Source organism: Balaenoptera physalus, assembly GCF_965194825.1.
Source record: "Balaenoptera physalus genome assembly, chromosome: 1".
Classification (NCBI taxonomy): domain Eukaryota; kingdom Metazoa; phylum Chordata; class Mammalia; order Artiodactyla; family Balaenopteridae; genus Balaenoptera; species Balaenoptera physalus.
This window is the reverse complement of record NC_138882.1, coordinates 120983454-121007119: the sequence shown is the minus strand read 5'-3', so window position 1 is coordinate 121007119 and position 23666 is coordinate 120983454. Positions and strand designations below refer to the sequence as shown.

At 34.6% G+C, this 23666-nt stretch overlaps 1 protein-coding gene across 7 annotated transcripts in view; it reads right to left on the bottom strand.

Moving 5' to 3' along the window:
- The window catches only part of COL24A1 (collagen type XXIV alpha 1 chain), a 408506-nt gene that overhangs the window by 126128 nt on the left and 258712 nt on the right, over window positions 1-23666 (bottom strand). For all 7 annotated transcript variants that reach the window (XM_082409988.1, XM_082409993.1, XM_082409994.1 and 4 more), the window contains 4 exons: window positions 16553-16606; window positions 16223-16267; window positions 16060-16104; window positions 8605-8658 (listed from right to left, as the gene is read on the bottom strand). In XM_082409988.1, coding sequence (XP_082266114.1) covers window positions 8605-8658; window positions 16060-16104; window positions 16223-16267; window positions 16553-16606 — 198 coding nt within the window. The remainder of the gene's footprint in view (window positions 1-8604; window positions 8659-16059; window positions 16105-16222; window positions 16268-16552; window positions 16607-23666) is intronic.

The following is a 23666-nucleotide window of genomic DNA, read 5'->3' as shown; positions in this document are numbered from 1 at the left end:
ACGTTTAATGTAGCTCCTTAAATCTTTTAGTGTTTTTTAAAAAATCAGAATGGGAGAAGTTTAAAATTTGTATGTAGTTAAACCTGTCCAGTCTTTTATGGCTTTTTCTACCATATTTAAGTTTAAAACATCTATTCCCATTAAAAATTTTCACCTACTCTTTTGTTACTTATGGTTTTAAAATACTTTATTTAAACCATTGTTTTGACGTACTGTGTGAGGTGAGAATCAAAACAAACTCTTTTAACCAAATAGCAACACTTCCTACCTTTCACTTCATGCTCTAGTGAATGCAACTGATTAAAGTCCCCTGAAAATATCAGGCTGTTTCACGCCTCCATGTCTTTCCTCATACTGTTCCATTCACCTGGAGTGTTCTTTCTACCCTGTTTACCTGGTTACTAATTTATCCATTATTCAGAACAAGTGTCATTTCCTATATCAAGTCTTCTGGGAAACCCAGCTTGGGCTAAGTGTATCTCCTTTGTGCTCATTTAGGACTGTAAATTAATCTCTATTTTAGCATTTATCCTAATATGTTGAAATGATTTTTTACCGTGTTACCTATATCTCTACTAACTGTAAACTCTTCATGGCTTAACAATAAGCCCCTTAGAATCCAGCACAGTCCTTAATATATAGTAGGCACTCAACAAACATTTGTTGAACTGATTAGAAAGGGTGATGCAATTATTCAGGCATCATTTTTAATTCTTATCTTCCCTACTGATGTGTAACGTTGTCCCTATCAATATTAAATTCTTTTATATTCTTGGTTATTGAAAAGCTACCTTTTTTTGTCCCATGTCTGTAAATCTAGATGGATCAATGTCGCAGGAACTGATCATTCTGTTTTTATTATTTCTTTTAATATCTAGTAGCAGTAGTCTTCCTCTTCTTAAAATATTAAGCTATTTCACCTGCTCATTCTTATAAGCTATACTTAGAATAATTAAATCCCACACCTAATTTATAATGGGTAATGAGAATTTTGAATGGGATTGGATTATATCTAATTCATTAATCTAAAAAATAATCAGTCTTCTGTTTAGATGATAAATTGCCTTTCTGCTTAAGTCAGTTTCTAGGTCTCAGTAAATTTCCAAAATTTTCTTCTTAAGTGTCCCATCGAATTCTCACTAAGGTTATTCTTAATTATTATGTCCTGTTTCTATCTTGAGTGGGATCATTTTCCTATTATATTTTGTGCTAATTACTTGTATGTAGGGAAACTGATTTTTAAAAAGTGTTTATTATATGTATTGCTGTTATATTACTCTCTATCAGTAGTTGAAAAAATAGAATTGTCTTTGGGTTTTATAAGTCTTTTGGGTTTGTTTATATTTTCTCTAAATAACAATGCTTTCATTTCCTTATATGATGATTTGTGCATCATATCCCACTACAGTAGCTAAATCTTTAAAAATAATGTTAGATGATATAGTGACAGTTGGTAATCTTATCTTGTGGTTCCTAAGCATATATCAGTGTTTCAGTGCTTCCTAGTAGGTTGGACACAGACACAAGATAGATACACTACCATATTACAGAATTATGCTTGAATTTACTAGAATATTTTGTTTTAGTTAACAGACTTTATTTCTTAAAGAAGTTTTAGGTTTACAGAAAAATTGAACAGAAAGTACAGAGAGTTCCTATATACTACCCCTGCCCAGTTTCCCCTACTATTAACATCTTACATTGGTATGGTAGATTTGTTGCAATTGATGAACCAATATTGACACTTTATTACTAGCTAAAGTCCATAGTTTACCCTAGGGTTCACTCTGTGTTGTACAGTTCTGAGTTTTGAGAAATGTATAATATCATGTATCCACTTTTACAGTATCATACAAAATAGTTTCACTGCCCTAAAATTCACCTGTCCTTCACTGATTCATCCCTTGTCCCCTTCCCCCAATCCCTGGCAAGCACGTTCTTTACTGTCTCTATAGTTTTGCCTTTTCCAGAATGTCATATAGTTGGAATCCTGTGGTATTTAGATTTTTCAGATTGGCTTTTTTTTCATTTAGCGGGATGTATTTAAAGGTTACTCTATGTCTTTTTGTGGCCTAATAGCTCATTTCTCTTTATTGCTGAATAATAGTCCACTGTATGGATGTACCACAGTTTGTTTATCCACTTAACCTTTGAAGGACATTATCGGTTGCTTCCAATTTTTAGCAACTATGAATAAAGCTGCTATAAACATTCATGTGCAGGTTTTGTGTAGACATAAGATTTACACTCATTTCAGTAAACATCAAGGAGCATGACTGCTGAATCACATGGTAAGAGTATGTTTAGCTTTATAAGAAACTGCCAAACTGTGTTCCAAAGTTGCTTTCCACCAACAATGAATGAGAACTCCTGTTGCTCCACATCTTTGCTAGCATTTGGTATTGTCAGTGTTTCGGATTTTAGCCATTCCGACAGGTGTGTAATGGAATGTCATTGTTGTTTTAGTTTGCAATTCTCTAATGACATATGATGTGAATATCTTAATATGCTTCTTTGCCACCTGTACGTCTCATTTGGCATGGTGTCTTCAAATCTTTTGCCCACTTTTTAATTGGATTGTTTCTCTTATCATTGACTTTTAAGAGTTCTTTCTATATTTTGGATACAAGTCCTTTAACAGATATGTGTTTTGCAAATATTTTCTCCCAGTAATGGCATGTCTTCATTCTCTGAACATGTCATGGGGCAGACGTTTTTTAATTTTAATGAAGTCCAACCTATCAGATTTTTCATTCATGGATCATGCTTCTGTTTTGTTGTATCTAAAAACTCATTGCCAAATCCAAAGTCATTGAAATTTTCTCCTCTGTTATCTTCTAGGAGGAGTTTCACGGTTATGCATTTTACATTTAGGTCTATGATTCATTTTGAGTTAATTTTTGTTATAGATGTATAGTTAATTTTGAGTTAATGAGTTAATTTTTGTTATAGATGTATAGTTTTGTTATAGATGTAAGTATTTTGTTATAGATGTATATTGTTTTGTCTAAATCCTTTTTTTTGCTTGTGGATATCCAGCTGTTCTGGTACCATTTGTTGAAAAGACTATCCATTGAATTGCCCATGTTCTTTGTCAAAGACCAATTGACTATATTTGTGGAGTTCTACTTCTGAGCTTACCATTTTGTTCCAATTATCTTTTGTCAATACTACACTGTCATGATTACTGCAGCTTTATAGTAAATCTTTAAGTTTGGTAGTGACAGTCTTCTGACTTCAATATTATGTTGGCTATTCTGGGTCTCTAGCCTTTCCATATGAACTTTAGTATCTCTTTGTCAGTATCCACAAAGTAGCTCACTAGGATTTTGACTGGAATTGCATTAAATCTATAAATCAAGTTGTGAAGAACTGACATCCTAACAATGAGTCTTCCTATCCATGAACAAGGAATATCTCTCCATTTATTAAATCTTCTTTGATCAGAGCTTTGTAGTTTTCCTCAAATAGATCTTGTATATATTTTTTAGATTTATGCCTTTTTTTTTTTTGATGCTGGTGTAAATGGTACTGTACTTTAAATTTCAAATTCCAATTGTTTATTGCTGGTATATAGGAAAGTGACTGGTGTTGGTCTTTTTAATTAATTCTTTGGGCTTTTCTTTATAGACAACTATGTCATCTGCAAAAAAGACAATTTTATATATCTTTCCCAGTCTTTTCTTTTCTTGTTTTATTGCATTAGTTAGGACTTCCAGCCCAATGCTGAACAGGAGTTTAAAAAAAGAGGGATATCCTTTCCTTGTTTCCCTGTTCTTAGGGGGAAAGCACCTAGCATTTCATCATTAAGTATGATGTTAGCTATAAGGTTGTTAAAATATATTCTTCATAAAGCTGAGGACGTTCCCCTTTCCTCCTAGTTTACTGTGAATTTTTATCATAGATGGGTATTGTATTTTGTCAAATTATTTTTCTGCACCTATTTTATATAATTTCTTTCTTAGTTTGTTAAAGTAATGGATTATACTAATTGATTTTTGAAGGTTGAACCAGCCTTACATACCTGGGATAAATCCCAGTTGGTTATGGTGTATAATTATCTTTATATATTAGTGGATTCAATTTGTTAATATTTTGTGGAAGATTTTAAAATATATGTTCATGAGAGATACTGGTCTGTAGTTTTCTTTTCTTGTAATGGCTTTGTCTGGTTTTGGTATTAGGGTAATGCTGGCCTCACAGAATGAGTTAGGAAGTATTTCTTCTGTTTCTATTTTCTGGAATAGATTGTAGAAAATGGGTATCATTTTGTTCCTTAAATCTCTGGTAGTATTCACCAGTAAGACCATCTGGGCCTGGTGCTTTCTGTTTTGGAAGGTTATTAATTGTTGACTCAATTTCTTTAATCAATATAAGCCTATTAAGATTATCAAATTTTCCTTGTGTGAGTTTTGGTAGATTACATCTTTCAAGGAATTTGTCCATTTCATCTAGGTTATCAAATTTGTGAGAGTAGAGTTATTCATAGTATTCCTTTATTGCCTTTTTAACGTCCATGGGATCAGTAGTGAAGGCCCCTCTTCCATTTCTAATATTAGTAATTTGTGTCTTCTCTCTTTTTTTTATTCTTGATGATCCTGGCTAGGGGGTTTGACCAATTTTATTGATCTTATAAAAGAATAAGTTTTTTGTTTCATTGATTTTCTCTATTTTTCCTGTTTTTAATTTAATTGATTTCAGCTCTGATTTTTATCATTTACTTTCTTCTGCTCATTTTGTATTTAATTTTCTCTTCTTTTTCTGGTTTCCTAAGGTGGAAGCTTGTTATTGATTTTACATCTTTCTTCTTTTCTAGTATACACATTCAATACTATAAATTTCCCTCTACGCACTGCTTTCACTGCATCCCACAAAGTTCGATAAGTTGTATTTCCATTTTCATTTAGTTCAAAATATTTTTAAAATTTCTCTTGAGACATCTTCTTTGAACCAGTGTTATTCAGAAGTGTGTAGTTTAATCTCAAAATAGTTTGAGATTTTCCAGTTATGTTTCTCTTATTGATTTATAGTTTAATTCCATTATGGACTAAGAGCATATTTTGTATGATATCTTTTCTTTGAAATTTGTTAAGGTGTGTTTTATGACCCAGAACACAGTCTGTCTTGGTGAATATTCCATGTGAACTTGAAAAGAATGTATATTCTGCTGTTACTGGATTAAGCAGTCTATAAATGTCAATTAGATCCAATGTCCTGATGGTGGTGTTCACTTCAATTATAATCTTACTGATTATCTGCTTGCTGGATCTCTCAATTACTGATAGATAAGTGCTGAAGTCTCCAAATGAAATAGTAAATTTGTCTATTTATCCTTGGAGTTCTATCAGTTTTTGCCGCATATAATTTGATGCTCTGTTGTTAGATGCATTATTATGTCTTTGGAGAATTGATACACTTATCACTATGTAATGTCCCTCTTTATCCCTGATAATTGTCCTTGATGTGAAGTCTATTTTGTTGGAAATTAATATAACTACTCCAGCTTTCCTTTGGTTAGTATTAGTACATCTTTGCCCATTTTATCTATCTCTTTACTTTTAATATATCTGTGCCTTTATATTTAAAGTGGGTTCCTTGAAGACAACATACAGTTAGGTCTTGTTTTTCTTTCTACTCTGTGTCTCTGTTTCTCAACTGGTGCATTTAGAACATTTACATTTAAGTGATTACTGATACCCCTGGGTTCATACCTACTATATTTATTACTGTTTTCTGTTGCTACCCTTGTTCTTTCTTTTTTGTCTTCCATTCTTTTTAGCCCACTCTTTTGAAAATTAAGACTTTTAATTGATTCCATTTTCTCTCTTATTTTAGCATGTCAATTATACTTCTGGTTTGTTCTAGATATATATTTTTGCTTACATACTTCTAAAGGAATTTAAGATTGTCATGAAGATTTTAAGGTACGTTATGGTTGGGGCTGAACTTCAAACTTATATACCTGATTTTCCTCTTACCTCTTTCAGTCATCTCTGCAGTTTCATCCTCTTCTACCAACATTTATTGTATGTGGCATTTCTTCAAAATTCAGCCTTAGATCCTATTCTTTTCTCTTTCCTATACTTTTTCCCTAGACCAATGACTCCAATATTTTAAATTTCAGGATATTATTCTGCTTTGAGCCCCACACCCAACTGCCATCTTCACAGTTCTCAAAGGCACCTCAAATTCAACATAACTAAACTGACTTATAATCTTCCATTCTCAAACATAAATTTCTGCTGGTATTCTCAGTTTCAGTGAGTGATATCATTATCTCATTAATTCTTCAAGCCACAACTTAGGAATCATACTTCACATATAGCATATCTATTTCCTGTTGATTTTATCTCCTTTTGAATATTTTACATCTATCTACTCTTTCTTTCTGCTAATTATAAACAGTTCTACTATCTCTTATCTGGACTGCTGCAATACAAAGCTATTCTTGTGCATTCTTAGTCCCTTCCAATTTGGTTTGAGTGATCTTTACAGAACAGTAATATGATCATAAACCTAGCCTTATCCCTTCAATGACACCCCTTTGTTCTTTCGAAAAAAATACAAATCTTTGGGAGTAGGGCTTACTGAGCTGCATGCGTTTTGTCCCCTCCCTCCCTTTCCGTCCTCATCTTGCACTCCCTTCCCACCTGGTTCTCTGTGCCACACCATGCTGGCCTTCTTTTATAAATTTATTTATTTATTTTTGTCTGTGCTGGGTCTTCATCTCTGTGCGAGGGCTTCCCCCAGCCGCGGCAAGCGGGGGCCACTCTTCATCGCGGTGCATGGGCCTCTCACTATCTCGGCCTCTCTTGTTGCGGAGCACAGGCTCCAGACGCGCAGGCTCAGTAGTTGTGGCTCACAGGCCCAGTTGCTCCGCGGCATGCGGGATCTTCCCAGACCAGGGCTCAAACCCGTGTCCCCTGCATTGGCAGGCAGACTCTCAACCACCGCGCCACCGGGGAAGCCCTGGCCTTCTTTTAGATCTTTAAATAAATAAGTAGGGTTTTCTCCCAGTTCACGACTTCTCTCTGGAATGACTTTTCTCCATATTTGCTTAAGTAACTACTGTTCATCCTCCAGATCACAACTCAGATGCTCCTCCTCTGGAAGTTTCCCTAACCCCAGATTAGGATAGTTTCTTTGTTATCTATTATCTCAGATCTGACTAAGTAGCTCAAATATGTGAAACAAAGCCCATTATATCCATTACAAATTGATTTATATTTTATTTAACAGACCCACTGACCCTGTAACCTGAATGTCAATTTTTAGTTGCTATTAAGCCATTTTAGTCGTTTATTACTACAACAATAAATCTTTGCTTGTATAAAGCCTAAGATATTGTCTGTGCTGTTGCCATAGCCCTTTTGATACACTTATCTTGACTTAAATGTGTTCTCTCTTAAGATTAGTTTTAATTCCATTTCACTTCATCTAATATTACTGGCTGAATGATTACACCTTTGGCTAAATGACCTTTGGTTAATGCTGTTTAACAGATATGCATCAGGTAGATATAATATGCCAGACATTATACAGGAAAGAGGACTGTAAAGGTGCAAAAAATGGTCTCTGACTTCAAGGAGCTACAGACTCTTTAGGAGAAAGAGGTATTTAGAGATTTGCATGATTTATGATCAAATGAGTATTAGAATTAGGATGGCAGGTTAAGAGATACAAAACAGAGAAAACTGAGAAGAATTTAGTTTGATAAAATCAACACCACATTTAAGATACTATATTTGGAAAAATTACACCCATAGGCAAGTGTTTACTATTGTTTGGAGAGCTTATACCATAGGTTAAATATGTAAAGGAGGAAATGAACACAGTTTGGTAAGAAGAGCTCTTCGTTAGAATTTTCTACTTCCTACTAGCTAAATGAATTATGCAGAAGCCACCTATAAACTTTTGTGTCAACTGATGGATAAGATCAACCCAGTAGTTTGAAAGACTATTTGTACTGTAAATCTTAGAAGCATGTTACTGCACATTACATCTGATACTATTAGCCAGAAGAATGGCTTCATAGGCAATAAAGAATATATTGTGAGAGATAAGGCATGGCAAGGTATTTCATTTTCACAATTCATTTTCCATGGAAACTCTATAACTGAATCAGATTTATGAAATGGTGATGTGCCTTTCTGAATTATTGACCTAACAGCACTTCTGTCAAGTTTCCACATTTTGGCCCATTACATGTAGAGTCTGGCTTCTCTATATGGTCTTTTATCATAGAGTTGCCCTCATAAATGTGATTTTGTGTGTGGCAGGGCAGTGTAATAATTATTATATGAACAGCAAGCCGTTCAGAAAAAAATTCTGAGATTCAATAAAACTGAATTATCTTTGCTGAAAATAGAAATATGTGAAGTTTTAACAGTTCCAGACAAACAGGACCAAATTTGACTTTATGAAACCAGGAAGGCACTAAAAATTATATTCACAGCAAAATATTCATTCTTATAATTAGGTGCCCATGACACATGCTGATTTCCAAAACATACCAGCCACAGCACAACAGGGCAATAATAACAGACAGGTAAAATACATTATAAAAAAAAAGACACAATTAGAAACACATGAAGATAAACTTACTGGTTCTCCTGCAAATCCCCTGTCTCCTGTACTCCCAGGGGGTCCTTGTAAACCCTGAATAAACAAAGGCAAAGTTTGAAGAAAAAGTGATGCTTGAAAATGTTTTAGTCAGTTTCCCTACCTCAGCTTTCCCTCAAGATCCTCCCATCTAATTTTTCTGTCTACTTCTATTTGTTTTTTCTTTTGTGGTAAAATACGCATAACATAAAATTCACCACTTTAGCAATTTTTAAATGTATAGTATGTGTAAATTTACAGTACTGTGGCATTAAGTATATTCACATTGTTGTGCTACCATCACCACCACCTATTTTCAGAACTTTTTATCTTCCCAAATTGAAACTCTGTACCCATTAAATAACTCCCTATCCCCTACCCTCTTCCCCTGGCAACCATGACTCTACTTTCTGTCTCTATGAATTTGACTACTTTAAGTATCTTATATAAGTGGAATCATACAATATTTGTTCTTCTGTGTCTGGCTTATTTCATGTAGCATAATGTCTTCAAGGTTCATCCATTTGTAACATGTGTCAAGACTTCCTTCCTTTTCAAGGTTGAATAATATGCCCTTGTATGTATATACCACATTTTGTTTATCCATTCATCATCAATGAACACTTGGGGTTTTCTACCCTTTGGATATTGCGACTAATGCTCCTATAAACATTGGTGTACAAGTATCTGTTTGTATCCCTGCTTTCTATTCTTTGGGGTATATACGAAGAAGTGGAATTGATGGATTACATGCAATTCTATGTTTAACTGTTTGAGAAGCTAGGCATACTGTTTTCTACAGCAGCTCCACCATTTTACATTCCCACCAGCATAGCACAAGGATTCCCATTTCTCCACATCCTTGCCAACACTGGTTATTTTTTCTGTATATATAGGTGTGTGTGTGTTTAATAATAGTCATTTTGGATGGGAAGTGGTATCTCAATGTGGTTTCGATTTGTATTTCCCTAATGACTAGTGATACTGAGCATATATTCATATATTTATTGGCCGTTTGCATATCTTCTTTAGAGGAATGCTTACTCAAGTCCTTTTGCTCATTTTTTCATTGTGTTGTTTATTATTTTGTTGTTGAGTTGCAGGAGTTCTTTATATCTACCTGTATTCTTTATATTTAATCTCCACTCCTATACAGTGACAAATATTTGTCATCCAGAATTATTTTAGATTTGGATTCTTTTATACTTTTAGTATCAATATAAAAAGTTTTTTTCAAAAATAATATACTTGTGATGTATTAATAAGTATGACTTATGCCCTTATAACCTGGGAAGGCACAAAGCTCTCAGAACCTAGATGACCAGAAATGATCAAATTGGACCTCTCCGATGTTCTTTATTTTCCTCCATTTTTACATCATGCCACCTACGGTACCATAAAATTGAGTCTTAGATATGGGGGTATATTCTAAAATGGTATGTAAAACTCTAAATTAAATTCCAGGTCCTCTTTGATCCTTTCATTTAAAGATTAACTGAGCATGTACTGTGTGCCGGACACTGATGACTACTAATGATGTATAAAATACTGCCCTTGTTTATTTGCAATTTGCTTCTTCTACTCTTCTACATTACTGACCTTGGGAAGTTTGGCAATTATACAGCAGATCACAGTTACCATTTTATCTTAAAACTGAAATCTAAAAAAATATGATATTAAATTGGAAGTAAAGACGTTCAATATTTCTAGCAACAAAGAATCTTCTAAGTTTTGATTATCAGCGCTATGTTTAGTTACATATGATTGTCTGGTTAGAGAAAGGGAGATATGCAAAATCTCATGGACTCCTGTTGGAGTAAGACCATGTTTCAATCATGAAAATCATCTGCTACTCACATACTCCGGACTCCTAAATTAAGGGATCAATATAAGGGATCCCTCTGTGCCTGGTATATCAATTGAACATACCATACAGCAAGAGTTCAGAACCTTAAATAATGTCTGCCCAGTTTGCTTTGTAAAGTGTGTTTGCACACAATATTAAGCTTAATATGTACTTGTAATACTGTTAATGGTGCATAAGTGCTGTTAGGCAAAGCTATGAAGTGACCTAAATGGATTCTAATTGTTTTTATTGGAGATGAAGAAGAAAAGCAAAAGCTGGCACAAAATAAAAATTCCCTTTAAGGCTTTTCAGATGCCACTGAAATACATTATTTGTAGTACAACTCCTTGCTCTATGAGGCGTCTCAGCAATTATGACAATGATGACCAGGAGGATAATGACTATGGTGGTTGCTATTTATCGAGAGCCTGTGCTGAGCACATAACGAGCATCATTTGTTATAACTATAAAAGGTATCTCATTTTAATGATAGGGAAACTGAGGCTCAGAGAGGTTAAATAATTTGTACAAAGTCAAAACAGCTATAAGTGACAGAACCAGAATCTGACCTCGAATGTGTCTGACTCCAATGCCATGCTCTTCCACTACACTAAACTGCTTTTTACTGAATTCCATGAGAAATCAAGCATTCGATGCCTTTCCATTTTAAATAAACATGTTTAGAGCATCATCAAGACATTTTATGAGAATAGGCAAGGGAGTATATAAATGTTATTTCTATTGCCACACTTTCACTGTAGGATCATGAAAATGTGTGCATTCTGCTTCATTGTCTGAATAACGGGAAAGAATACAGTTAATACTGTATACTTTTTGTATTGTAAAGATTATGAAATAAGTGCTTCTCAAGTATTCTGAGTTACTACAGAGAAAACTATATTTAAAGAAGAAATGCTAAGTGTTTCCACTTCCAATACTGGCCAAGTTGCTCCTATCAAACCAATCTATATAGAGATAACTATAAACCCAAGATAAAATATTAAAAAGGAAAGATATGAAAGCACTGGAGAAAGACCAAAAATAGGCAGGAACTAGAGTAGTAGGGTCTACACTTGAAAGAAGGGAATGACACTAGGTGAGTTTCTGATTTTTTTATATGGCTTTTAGCCAGAGGAGAAGCCATACAAGATGGTTAAAATAAAGTAGGATAGAAATCTTCAGTGTTATTGGCATGGAGGACCCTAGGGCAGAATTTGAAGTGACCACAGATGGTGAAAAGTGGTGAAAGAAAGAGCCAGAGAGGAGCCTCAGATTGCAAATATAAACTCTGCTTATAGCTCTTGCTGACATTTAAGGTTTATATTGGTATGGCAGACGCCAAGTAGCCCAGACAAGGCTAAAAGAACTTAATAGAGATTTCAGCAGCCACCTACCACAGAGGAGAGAAAACTTGGAGTTTTACCAGCCAAGTTAACTGCCTGCCAAATTAAAAACAAAACAATACTCTTCAAAGAAATATAACAGACTTTAGAGTCGCTAAAATGAATCAGTCAAAATGTTCAAGATACAATTCAAAATTATCAGACAGGGAAAATTTCCCATATTTATAAGAAAAGGCAATTAATGGAGACCAAACTCAAGATTACACAGATGTTATTATGTATCACACAATGATTTTAAAGTAGTTCGTATAAATATGCTCAATAATGTAAACAAAAATGTACTCATGATGAATAAACAAATAGGAAATCCCAGAAGAGAAAGAGCATTTGTAAAAAGAAACAATGACAATTACAGAGCTGAAAATTAAATATCCAGATAAAACTTAAAAATACAACATCATAAATAAAATTTTATTGAAAGGCTTAACAAGTTAGAGAAGATAGATTCGGGTTGCCCAATTGGAAAAAAAAAAAAACAACAGGAAAAAGAAAGATTGAAGTAGGAATGAACAGGGCCCCAGGGATCTAAGGTAATCAAAATGACTAACATATATTTAATTAGAATACAAGAAGGAAAGGAGAGAGAAAATGGTGTAGAAAAAAAATCCGAAAAAAAAGTTGAAAAATTTCCAAATTTAGTGAAGGCAAATTTACACATGCAAGAAACTCAGCAAACATTAAGCTGGATAAATGTAAAGAAAATCCATCTAGACACATCATAGTCAAACTACTGAAAGCCAAAGATAAAGAGAGAATCTTGAAAGCAGCCAGAGAAAAATGATACATTATATGCAGGGGAATAATGATAAAGATAAGTGTGGACTTCTCATCAGAAATAATGCAGGCCAAAAATAAAAGGCATGTCATCTTTACAATGCTGAATAGAAACAAACAAACAAAAAACCCTGTTGACCCAGAATTCTATAACCAGTGAAAATATCCTTCAAGAATAAAGGTGAAATAAAGAAAAACTAAGAGAATTCATCACTAGAAGAACTTAACTATAAGAAATCTAAAGGAAGTTCTATAGGCTGCAGGGAAGTATACCACTTAGAAATGTGCATCTGTAGAAAGGAATGAAGAGCACCAGAAATAGTAAATGCATGGATAATTTTAAAAATCATTACTTTCCTCCTAAATATCTCTAATTTATGTTTCATTTATATTAAAGCAAAAAGTATTTTATTTATATTAAAGTAGAATTTTAACTTTGCAATATGGGGTTTATAACTTATATAGATATAAAACAAATAGAGCATATAAGACAGGATGCTGGTAAACAGGTCTCTATGGCTGCAAGTTTCTTACAATTATGTTAAGTATTACTGTATTAACTCTAAGTAGACAGTGGAAAGTTACAATGTGATCCCTAAACCACGGGTTGGCAAACTACAGTCTGAGGGCCAAATTTGGACCATCACCTGATTTTGTAAATAGCTTTTTTTGAATAGTCATGCTCATTCCTTTATATACCGTCTATGGCTGCTTTCACACTATGATGACACTAGAGCTGAGTAGTTGTGACAGAGACCATACGGCCCACGAAGCCTGAAATATTTTGTGGCACTTTACAGAGAAAGTTTGCTGACTCCCGACCTAGAATAACCACTTAAAAGTAATAATGAGAAGTAGAGCTAAAAAGCGAATAGTTAAATTAGAGTGGCGTTCTCAAAATCATTCAGTGCCTAAAGAAGGCGCTGCACACCACTACTGCTGCCACGACAGAGGAGAAACAGCCGTAAAAATGGTAGACCTAAATCCAACCACATCAATAACTACATTAAGTGGAAATGGAGCAAACACTAATTAAAAGGCAGAGGTTGTTGGAATGAATAAAAAGGCAAGATCTAACTTTAAGACATTCACTTTGAACATCAAGGCACAGATGGTTTGAAAATAAATGAATGAAAAAGATACGCCATGCAAACAGCTAGAGAGACTTACATATCAAATAAAGTAGATTTCAAAACAAACAGTATTACCAGGGATAAAAAGTATTACCAGAGATATAGAGGAACATTTTGTAATGATAAAAGGCTCAGTTGATTGGGAAGACATAGTAATCATAACGTGAATACTCTAAAAATAGTTTCAAAATACATAAAGCAAACTCTGACAGAATTAAAGAGAGACACAGACAAGTACAAAATCATAGTTGGAGAATTTAATACCCTTAACTCATCAACTGAAAGAATATCTAGATAAAAATCAGTAATGTATGAGCTGTTATAGTTTTTGTAAGATTTAGAAAACTAGAAAGTTACTCAGGCTTTATCACCTTATTAACACAATGAATCACATCCTTTCTTCCTGATTCGCCCTTTGAGTCAGATATACGTGTGGATGGAAGGCAAGTATACGAAACAATGTTGGCCCATAGACAAATATACTTCTCCTGTTTATCTGGACTAGTAGAGTACCATATGTGTTACCAATTTCCTTGTAATACCTAGCTTTAGAATTACGACAATTTAGAGATGTATCTTTATTTTACAGATGAAGAAAATATGATCCAGAGAGCTAACCAATCTAACCAAGACTATACAGCTATTAGGAGTGTGCACTAGAACAAAGGTCAATCTGATCTCCAGTGTATCTTTCTATTATACAGCACTGCCTGCTTGTTGACAGTGCATAAATGATGAGAGACGCTGAGATTACCGTGCAGGATCAAATAAATCTTTGGGGCATCTGGATTTTTTTGGATTAATTGATCCAAGCTTCCCTCAGATCTCAAAAGTCTCTTTCAGTTCGATCAAGACTGAGGAGACAATGTAGGTATGAAGTTAAGTAAACCTCAACAACTAGTATTAACTCATGATTTACTGTCACTCACTAAGGTAACTTTACTCTTCCGGTAGTCTATGAAACTTGTTTGCCATAAGCTACCATTACAAAATGGTTCTAGCAACTTTTATTTGATTGAGAAAATCAAATATCAAATTTTACATTTATCCATGCATATCTGATAGGCTGAAAATGAAGGTAAAACTCTAAGGAATGTCAACAATGTACAAAATGAGTAAGTAATTTTATTTCTCTTGGCCTTATTTTTCTAAAGTAAGAGGAATGGACCTGATAAATTCCAAATTTCTCCACTCAACTATAACATATTGGTTTTGTATGCAGTGTAGCAAAGTGAAAAGAATCTCCAGAAACACCATTTACATTGATATAATAGAAACTTAGATGATGAATATTAATACTCAAGGAATGTTCTTTGGTGATGACTTCAATTAATAATATAATGTCACACACAAGTTCTTTCCCTGGATACAGTCATTTTTCTCTTTTAAGTCTCTGCTACTTTAGGTTTGACCGTTGGCAAATATAATGCTATTATGGGAAACAACCGGCAGGGGGCAGCAGATTTCAAAGAGGAACAAGTAAATGCAGTGACATTAGTGATAATTACTACAGCAGCTAAAACATTTTTGTCCTATCCTTTTCTGACTCTTCAGTTGCAGTATATTTAAATTATGATCTAATTTAATAACTTTATACATATATGTATATGACAAATCAAAATGTCATTAAAAATTATGATTACAAATGGAATTAAAAACCCATACATTTAAGCTCATGTGCTCAAAATTATATATGTATATATGTGTAATACATATGTGTGTGTGTATATATTTCTCTTTTTTAAAAAATACACTTTACTCCCCCTCAGTTAGTGATGATAACCACAGAACTTGTGTTCCAGAGAAGAAATTGTATAATTCTGAGATTTTTGATGGTAGGAAAATATTTAGCATTATATCGTATTAAAAACTCTTAGAGCAGTACCATGGGAAAACATGATGACACACATAGCTCCACACTCCAAGGGTGCAAACAACACTCCAGGTGAGTTAAAATGAAACTAGGCAAGAAGCCTCAAAGAAGTTTCTTATGTTAGCTTTATTAATATTCTGTTATATTTACATGACATCATACCACTTTATCTTGAAATGGATTTTACAGAAAAACTATGATAACAGAGGTGAAGTAAAAGTATCAGTTATCACCAACGGTTTATAGATAGGTACAAAAAAGGCACAGATTGAGTAAGAAATTTGCCTCAATAAAAGACTGACCCAAGGACTGAAGGAGGAAAAGAACTTGTATTCTCTTAGTCTAAAATACTGATTACTAAACAAGACTTGTATCACAGAATAAAGTGGATAAAATTTGCTTATAGCTTGGCAGTTTTTAATTACTTACTTGTTTCCCTTGAACTCCTCTCTCTCCAGGGTTTCCAGTCTTACCCTACATAAGAAAGAAAATGCCTGGGTCAAGCAACTCCCTCCCCAAATATGAATCACACACCAAGAAAAATGGAAGATATTATATGTTTATCTTTAATGTGAAATATTTTACTACTTACAATAAGACCATAAGGCCCTCTTTTTCCTTGATCTCCTTTTTCACCCTAACAAGAATCAATACCAGGTGAGTTAATCAGAATGTGACTTATGGTCTTATACACGCTAACATACACTCACATACCAAAAAATAAGACATCAAATACATAGTTCAATAATAAAAATAATACATTTCTGTGTGTGTAGTAAAAACTTTATGTATGTTTCATACTTAGACTAAGAAAAAATTTAGAACCATACTTTTATAAGGAAATACATCAGTGTTTACACAGGTAGGACATATGGGCTCAAAAATATTTAACTGTGTATGAAATGAGAAAATAAGTGATTACCTTGGCACCTTGTATACCTTGTTCTCCTAAGAGGCCATCTGGTCCTCTTGGTCCCTAGAGATGGAAAAAATATCCTGTTGTTAATTTTAAATGTTTCTTTTTTACTGTTATGCATCCTTACAAATGGAGACACTGGACTCTTTTTTAGTTGAAAAACTCCTGTTGCTTGTTTCTGTGCCATGAACACAGTAAAGAATACAGCTGAGTATATGGATGAACCCATTTGCATGGGAGAATCAGGTCAGTGTTTTCAAGATTTAATGCCAAATAGTAAATCTGATGACCACAAAAACAGCTGATTCAGTTGTTGAGGTAGCTATAGTATAGGTTTGTTATTTGAGTATTTTGTTTACCTTATCATTTACTCTGCAGAAATCCAGGATTTATTCTAAAAACAACTCTAAATTAACTTTAAAGTGGCTGGTTTGTTTGTCCAAACAGTCTTCCTAAGTTTTATATTTTTGGAATGGAACTCTTCTCATCACTTTATTAGAAAAAGAATGCTGACTGCACTGTTCCCCGCTATGCACCTGCTTGACAGCTGAAAGATGGCAAGGGGCACAGAAAAGGAATAGAAAATGCTGCTGGGAATGTTCATGTAAATTTAAAACTTCTCAGCTATGTTGCTATCAATATTAATTCAGTAATTAGTTATGAAGAAGCATCAGTTGCAAAAGTCATTCTCTAATGAAAGAGGACAGTATATGTTCCTTGCCTAGTTATAACTGTCCTTGGAAGATCTTAAAGTCCTTTGCAAGGGAATTAATTCAATTCTACAACCATTAACTGAACATCTACTGTGAAAAAGGCACTGCATTAAGTGTTACGGGAATCCACATTATGAGATAAGGTAAATTATATAAATAACTATAAAATAGGCAGAGATATTGTGTGTTAAGGGCTAAAGGGATCAAAGGAGGGAGACAGCTTTCACATGTTTGTAAAGGGAATGAAGATATTATTTTGACAGTCAGAGGTCATGCTCTAAAAGAAATTCTAGATGGAGGCATAGTATGAGAAAAGGGTAAAGAAGCAGGAAAAAAGATACTTAGGAATGAAAAAACTAGTTTGTTTAGCTGAGCTGGTGATTACATGGAGTATTTTGTAGTATTTCTATACTAATAAATAATTGTGAAAAGACTGGGATTTAAAACGTGAAGGACTGGAGTTTATATTTGAATCAATAAGCAATGAGGAGGTGCTGAAGATTTCTATACAAAAGAGTGATACAAATCTCCCAATACAACATGCTGATTTGAAGAAGCCCCGTAGGCTTCAATATCTTCTATTGTATCCCATCTGAGGCCAACTTAGTTTAGCTTTATATTATTAAAAAGCTGCTTACTTCCAGGAAGATCCCACATGCTGCGGAGCAACTAAGCCTGTGCACCAAAACTACTCAGCTTGCGCTCTAGAGCCCGCAGACCACAACTACTGAGCCTGCGAGCCACAACTACTGAGGCCTGCGCACCTAGAGCCCGTGCTCCGCAAAAAGAAAAGCCACCACAATGAGAAGTCCACACACCGCAATGAAGAGTAGCCCCTGCTCCGTGCAACTAGAGAAAGCCCACGCACAGCAACAAAGACCCAATGCAGCCAAAAATAAATAAATTTGAATAAATAAATTAAAAAAAAAAAAAGAAATGAAGGAGAAGATATCACTACAGACCGCTGAGACATTAAAGGGAAAATAAGGGACTACTATTGATAGAAACAACTCTTCACACATAAATTCTACACCTTTGGAGTAAACTGACCCATTCTTCAAAAGCAAAAACTCAAAACAGGTCAAGGACAAAGAGATTATTTGCATAACTTTGTATCTATTAAAGAAATTGATTTTGTAAATAAAAACCTTCTGAAATAAAAATCTCCAGACCCCCCCCCCCCAAAAAAAACCCAAAAAACTTGCTTACTGTAAACAGGACTCTCTTCCTGGGTGCCCTTAGGGTAAGTGCATACCCTGAACTTCTTGGACACATCCACAGGATTGGAGAGAAAACTCACACTCCATGAGGATCTATAGCTCCACTGGGCATACTAAAGCTAAAGCCATAGCTCTAGCCCTACAATTTCTGTCTATATTTAAGGTACTCCATGATCTGTTCCCAGTTTACTTTTTGATCCTATTTTCCCATAAAAGACTGCAAAACTAAGTTAAAGTATTAATGTACAGGACCTTGAATGTCAAATTGAGGAGTATGGACTTAATAGATAAGTGACTTTCAAAGTGTGTTGTTGTTCATTCAACAAACATTTACTGAGTGCCAACTATAAGCCAGGTATTGTTTTAGGCCCAGAGGATACAGTAGGGAGAAGAGACAAATCCCTGAATTTATAAACAAGCAAATAGATATATAAAATTAAAATATAAAGTGACTATAGGTAGTCAAGTGTAATGAAGAAAAATAAAGGAGGTTAAGGGAGTAGAAGGAGTCCAAGGTGGGGGGCCCTACTTTAGATCAGGTGTATGAGAAGGCTCTCTAAAGTGACATGTGGGTAGACCTGAAGGAGCTGAGACTGCAGGCTATGCAAATAACTTGAGGAAGATCATTCTGGCATGAGAAATAGCAACTGCAAAGGTCCTGAGGTGGGGGCTTCCTTGGAATGTTTGACAATTAAGTAACTGAAGATGGAAAAAAACAACAATGATTAAAGGATGACTCTGAAGTTTTAAGTGCAAAGATCCCTCAGGACCTTGCTCCAATAATCACCTTCATCTTATCAGTAGCCTGTATTGATTCTCTTTCTCCAGCACCTTCTATGCTTATTTTCTTTTTTCTGCCCTGTAAGAAAACACTTTCCAAATTTTTTTGGAGTAATAACAGAACGTGGCTGAGAAAATATGAAAAGGAATCAGTGGTTAGCATTCTAAAATACCACAGAAAACTAGTAAGATCTAGAAATGTATCCACTGGTAACTAGGCACTTAACTCCTCTGCAACATGAAAGTTCTGACTTTCTTGGATATTTTGTTAGTAAGTAACCAGTGGAATTATGACAGCATTAATATAAAAACAAATTGGAAGTGTAAGTTTGTTTAGGGTAGAAAGGGGGGGAGTGGGGAGAAGATAACAATTTTGACTCTAGACAACCAACCACAATGGTAGATCATCCAAGGCTAATGCTAGAGTTAGAAGTCATTCTGTCTAGGTTTAAAAGTTAGCAGCCATAAGGATAAAGCTTCAAAAGGCCCCCAAACATAGAGTAATAAGTTAAAAAGAATTTTTAAAAATTGTTTGGTCCAAAAATGATTGAAAGAAGTCTCATTTCTTAGATAAAAATAAGATTAAGTGGTTGCCTAGATATATATGTAGAAAAGGCTGCATTGAGCTCAGGAAGAAAGTCTCATAATTAACTGCCAGTTTCTGCCTCAGCACATAGATTACCCACTGTCAAGGCTGAACTAGTCTAAACCCTGCTTTTTAAGATGAAGCAACTGAAGCCTGCAGATATCAATATAAGTGAGTCACCTGATTCACATAATGTCTAAATGTCTAAAGACTTTGAATAACTGTGCTTTATTAAGTTTATAATATTTTTTCAAATGTTAAAAAATAAATGGATGTAATCCTGTTATCAAGTGAATTCAGGCTGAAATAGAGGACTTGAAGTTTAGAAGAAGTTTACAAAATGAATATTAAACACTAGTAAAATGCTGATTAGTGTTACAGTTGAAAGGAACTCCCTCCAAAATTAAGGAATACTTTAATGATAATCACTCATTTTTTAATGTTTTCCATTAAAAATTATTTTTACTTAAAAGTACTTTAACATTTATTATTTCATTCACTAAACCAGGACTAGACAGGGAAAAAAGAAAGAGAAGTTTCTGCTCCCACTGTGATGACAAAGATAACCACATTAAGTTAAAAAAAATGTCTAAGTACAACAATTATATTTAATTAAAGGCTATAAAGCCTGAGGTTGCTAGTTAAGAGGTTAAGGCTGGCAGAACTCTAGGAAAGTTTGGTCCTCTCTATGCTTCAGTTAAGGGTTGGTTAATTAGCTAAAAGCTTAGCTTTATCAATATCTGCAAGTTTCACTTTGATATTTTGGTTGTAGAAGTTATCCCTGGAGTTATTCTTTGACTCCTGAGACATAACAAGCTTCAGGACAAGCTATAAGAAAATGAGGGCTTCCCTGGTGGCGCAGTGGTTGAGAATCTGCCTGCCAATGCAGGGGACACGGGTTCAAGCCCTGGTCTGGGAAGATCCCACATGCCACGGAGCAACTAAGCCCGTGAGCCACAATTGCTGAGCCTGTGCGTCTGGAGCCTGTGCTCCGCAACAAGAGAGGCCGCGATAGTGAGAGGCCCGCGCACCGCGATGAAGAGTGGCCCCCACTTGCCGCAACTAGAGAAAGCCCTTGCACAGAAACGAAGACCCAACACAGCCATAAATAAATAAATAAATAAAATTAAAAAAAAAAATTTTTTTTTAAAAAAGAAAATGAGACAAGCAATATTATAATAGGTACCTAATTTGGGATAAAGTTATTTTTTCTTATACCTGCCTTAAAATCTCTACCTATAAAGCTCTTGAAGAATGTATTCTGGTTAAGTTAAAAAAAAAATCTAATCTTTTCTTTATCCTCTTTTGGAAAAGTTAAGGTTGGCTACAGCTAACTCTCCCATCAAACAATCTCAAACTACATGAATATTTTCAGCCAATCCTGTTATTTTTTTCAGTTACATAAGGGGCAGGATTACACAATCTTCATAAAACTAGTTAGAAAAATTTTCATGATACTAAGTTGCTTAGGTTATTTCCTGAGATGGCAGGTATTGTTGCTTGTCCGAGCTTTCGCTATTCTCTGTCAATATTGTATGATACTTTAAAAGCCACTGGACTGTAAGTCATTAAACCGTAAAATCCATGTGGTTTAGATCTAAGAAAAAGTTAACCTTGAATCCTCCATGATAGTAAGAGAGTGTCTGACAGATGGTATTATATCAGTAAATGTTAGATAGATGAATGGCAGATGGATGGATAGGAGAGAAGCAGGACAGGCAGACTCCTTGGGTTGTGGTCCTACCATTCATGATGTTTGCATGTTCACCTATGATAACAGTACAAATCACAGGCAGAACAGCAAGGGCATACAAGCACTAGTTTCATAATGAGAGTTCTTTGTGTGGCCTCCTAGTGCAAATGTGCCTAGCTTCCCCTCCAATGTACTGTGACACAGTTGTGTGTCATAAAGTGTTACAGGTGTGCTGGAAATATTGACCCCCTTTGGGGGGTAGCCTTTGGGGTAGCAAGGAAGGGCTGGGGCACAGGAATTCCCAGCCAGATACTTTTTTCATTTATCCCTGTGGGCTGGACATATAATATATTATCATTTTTTGTGAGTGAAAAATATTCGAAAGGATATTTATTATGATCACATCTATAGTGGAGAATAGACTGGAGAATGGATTGATGGGAGAAGAAGATACTAGGTGATAACTAGAATGGAACTTCATAATACTATATTCTTTCCCAAATATTCTGGTCTTTAGTTCTTTTTGATATTCCCAATGTTCACTGATTATTTGAAATATTCTCCTATAAAGGAAGCACTTTTGCATTAAACAAAGCCCTTATTTCTAAACAAAAAGACCTTGTTTAGAAGATACTGGGTGAACTTTAAATAATTATGAGAAGCCATTTGGGAACAAATCAGTAAAATATATTTGGAGGATGAGAGGAAAATAGATGCTTGAAGAGGTGAGAATTGAAAACAAAGTGTCAAATCAGAAAAGAGTAATAATTTGCCCAAGGATCACAGGGAGGTTAGAAAACTGCAGAGAATATGAACTTTCCATATGACTTATCAGATAGTACAAGTGGTTCAGAAACATATCTTGCTTAGGTACATGGCCTATGCCTGGATAATCAATAAGACCTCAATTACTTAGGTAACCAAAGTAAGTATTTCTGTTTTTTTAAATCTGTCACAAAACTGGTTGAACTTTCCCACTATGAGTAATACAAAGTTGAATAAACACATTTGACCTGACCAAGTAGTGAATGCTGGCAGGGTACAGACCACTAAAATGACAGAGTACAGATCATCTTCCATGAGTTTTTATTTTATTATTTTAAATCTCATTTGGGCTAAAATAGATGTGGCCATCAGGATTATTTATAGACTGTAAATTCATAAGCCAGAAAGGAAAATAGTTTTTCAGAAAAGAAATGACAATACAGAAAAATTTGCTGTCTTTCTTTAATCTTCACCTAAAACACAGCACATGAAATTAAAGTCGTTATTTATTTATTTTGCCTATTTTCTTTTCTTTCCTTTCTTTCTTTTGGCCATGCTGCACAGCTTGTGGGATCTTAGTTCCCTGACCAGGGATTGAACCTGGGCCACGGCAGTGATAGCACCAAATCCTAACCACTGGACCGCCAGTGAATTCCTAAAGTTGTTATTTTAAACTGAGCATTTTTCTCCCATTTGCCAACTGGAAAATGGCAGTTTTAAAAAAAAAACTTTGTTATTTGGAGGCCATGTTTTTAGAATTTTAAAATATTTTCTTCACTAGCTGTAAAAGTGAAGGTAAAGCCAAGGGAGAAAACAGAGTTCTTAAAGCCCACATATTCAAATTAATCAAGGAAAAATACTCTAAAATTCAATAGGGGTATTGAATAAGCATAGGGTTTGGAATCAGACACACTAAGATTTGAATCCTGGTTGCGCCATAGACCTGCGTGTCTACAGTTCATATACTTAAACTCTCTGAGCCCCGTTTTCCTCAACTATAATATCTGAGATAAACGCCTCTCCTTCCTAGAGTGGTTTTGAGTATTAGGTTAGATGGTATATGTAAAAGTGCCTGGCACGTGACAAGCATGCAATAAATGGTGGTTCTTATTTCTTTAAAGAAAAAAAAAAAGGATTTAATGTTTAAAAGACTTAAAGAGTGAAAGGTTTTAATTTAATTCTTATGCATAATTATTAGACAATGATGATATATTACCTCTTATTCACAGTGAATAAACTCTTAGTCATCCTGTGTATTCTTATTCTACCTCCTATCACTCTTATTCTGTCAAGCTGTTACTATCCCTTGCTATAGAAGTCTCTTGTGAGTAGAAAAATAATTTAAACATCTTTGCGTTCACAA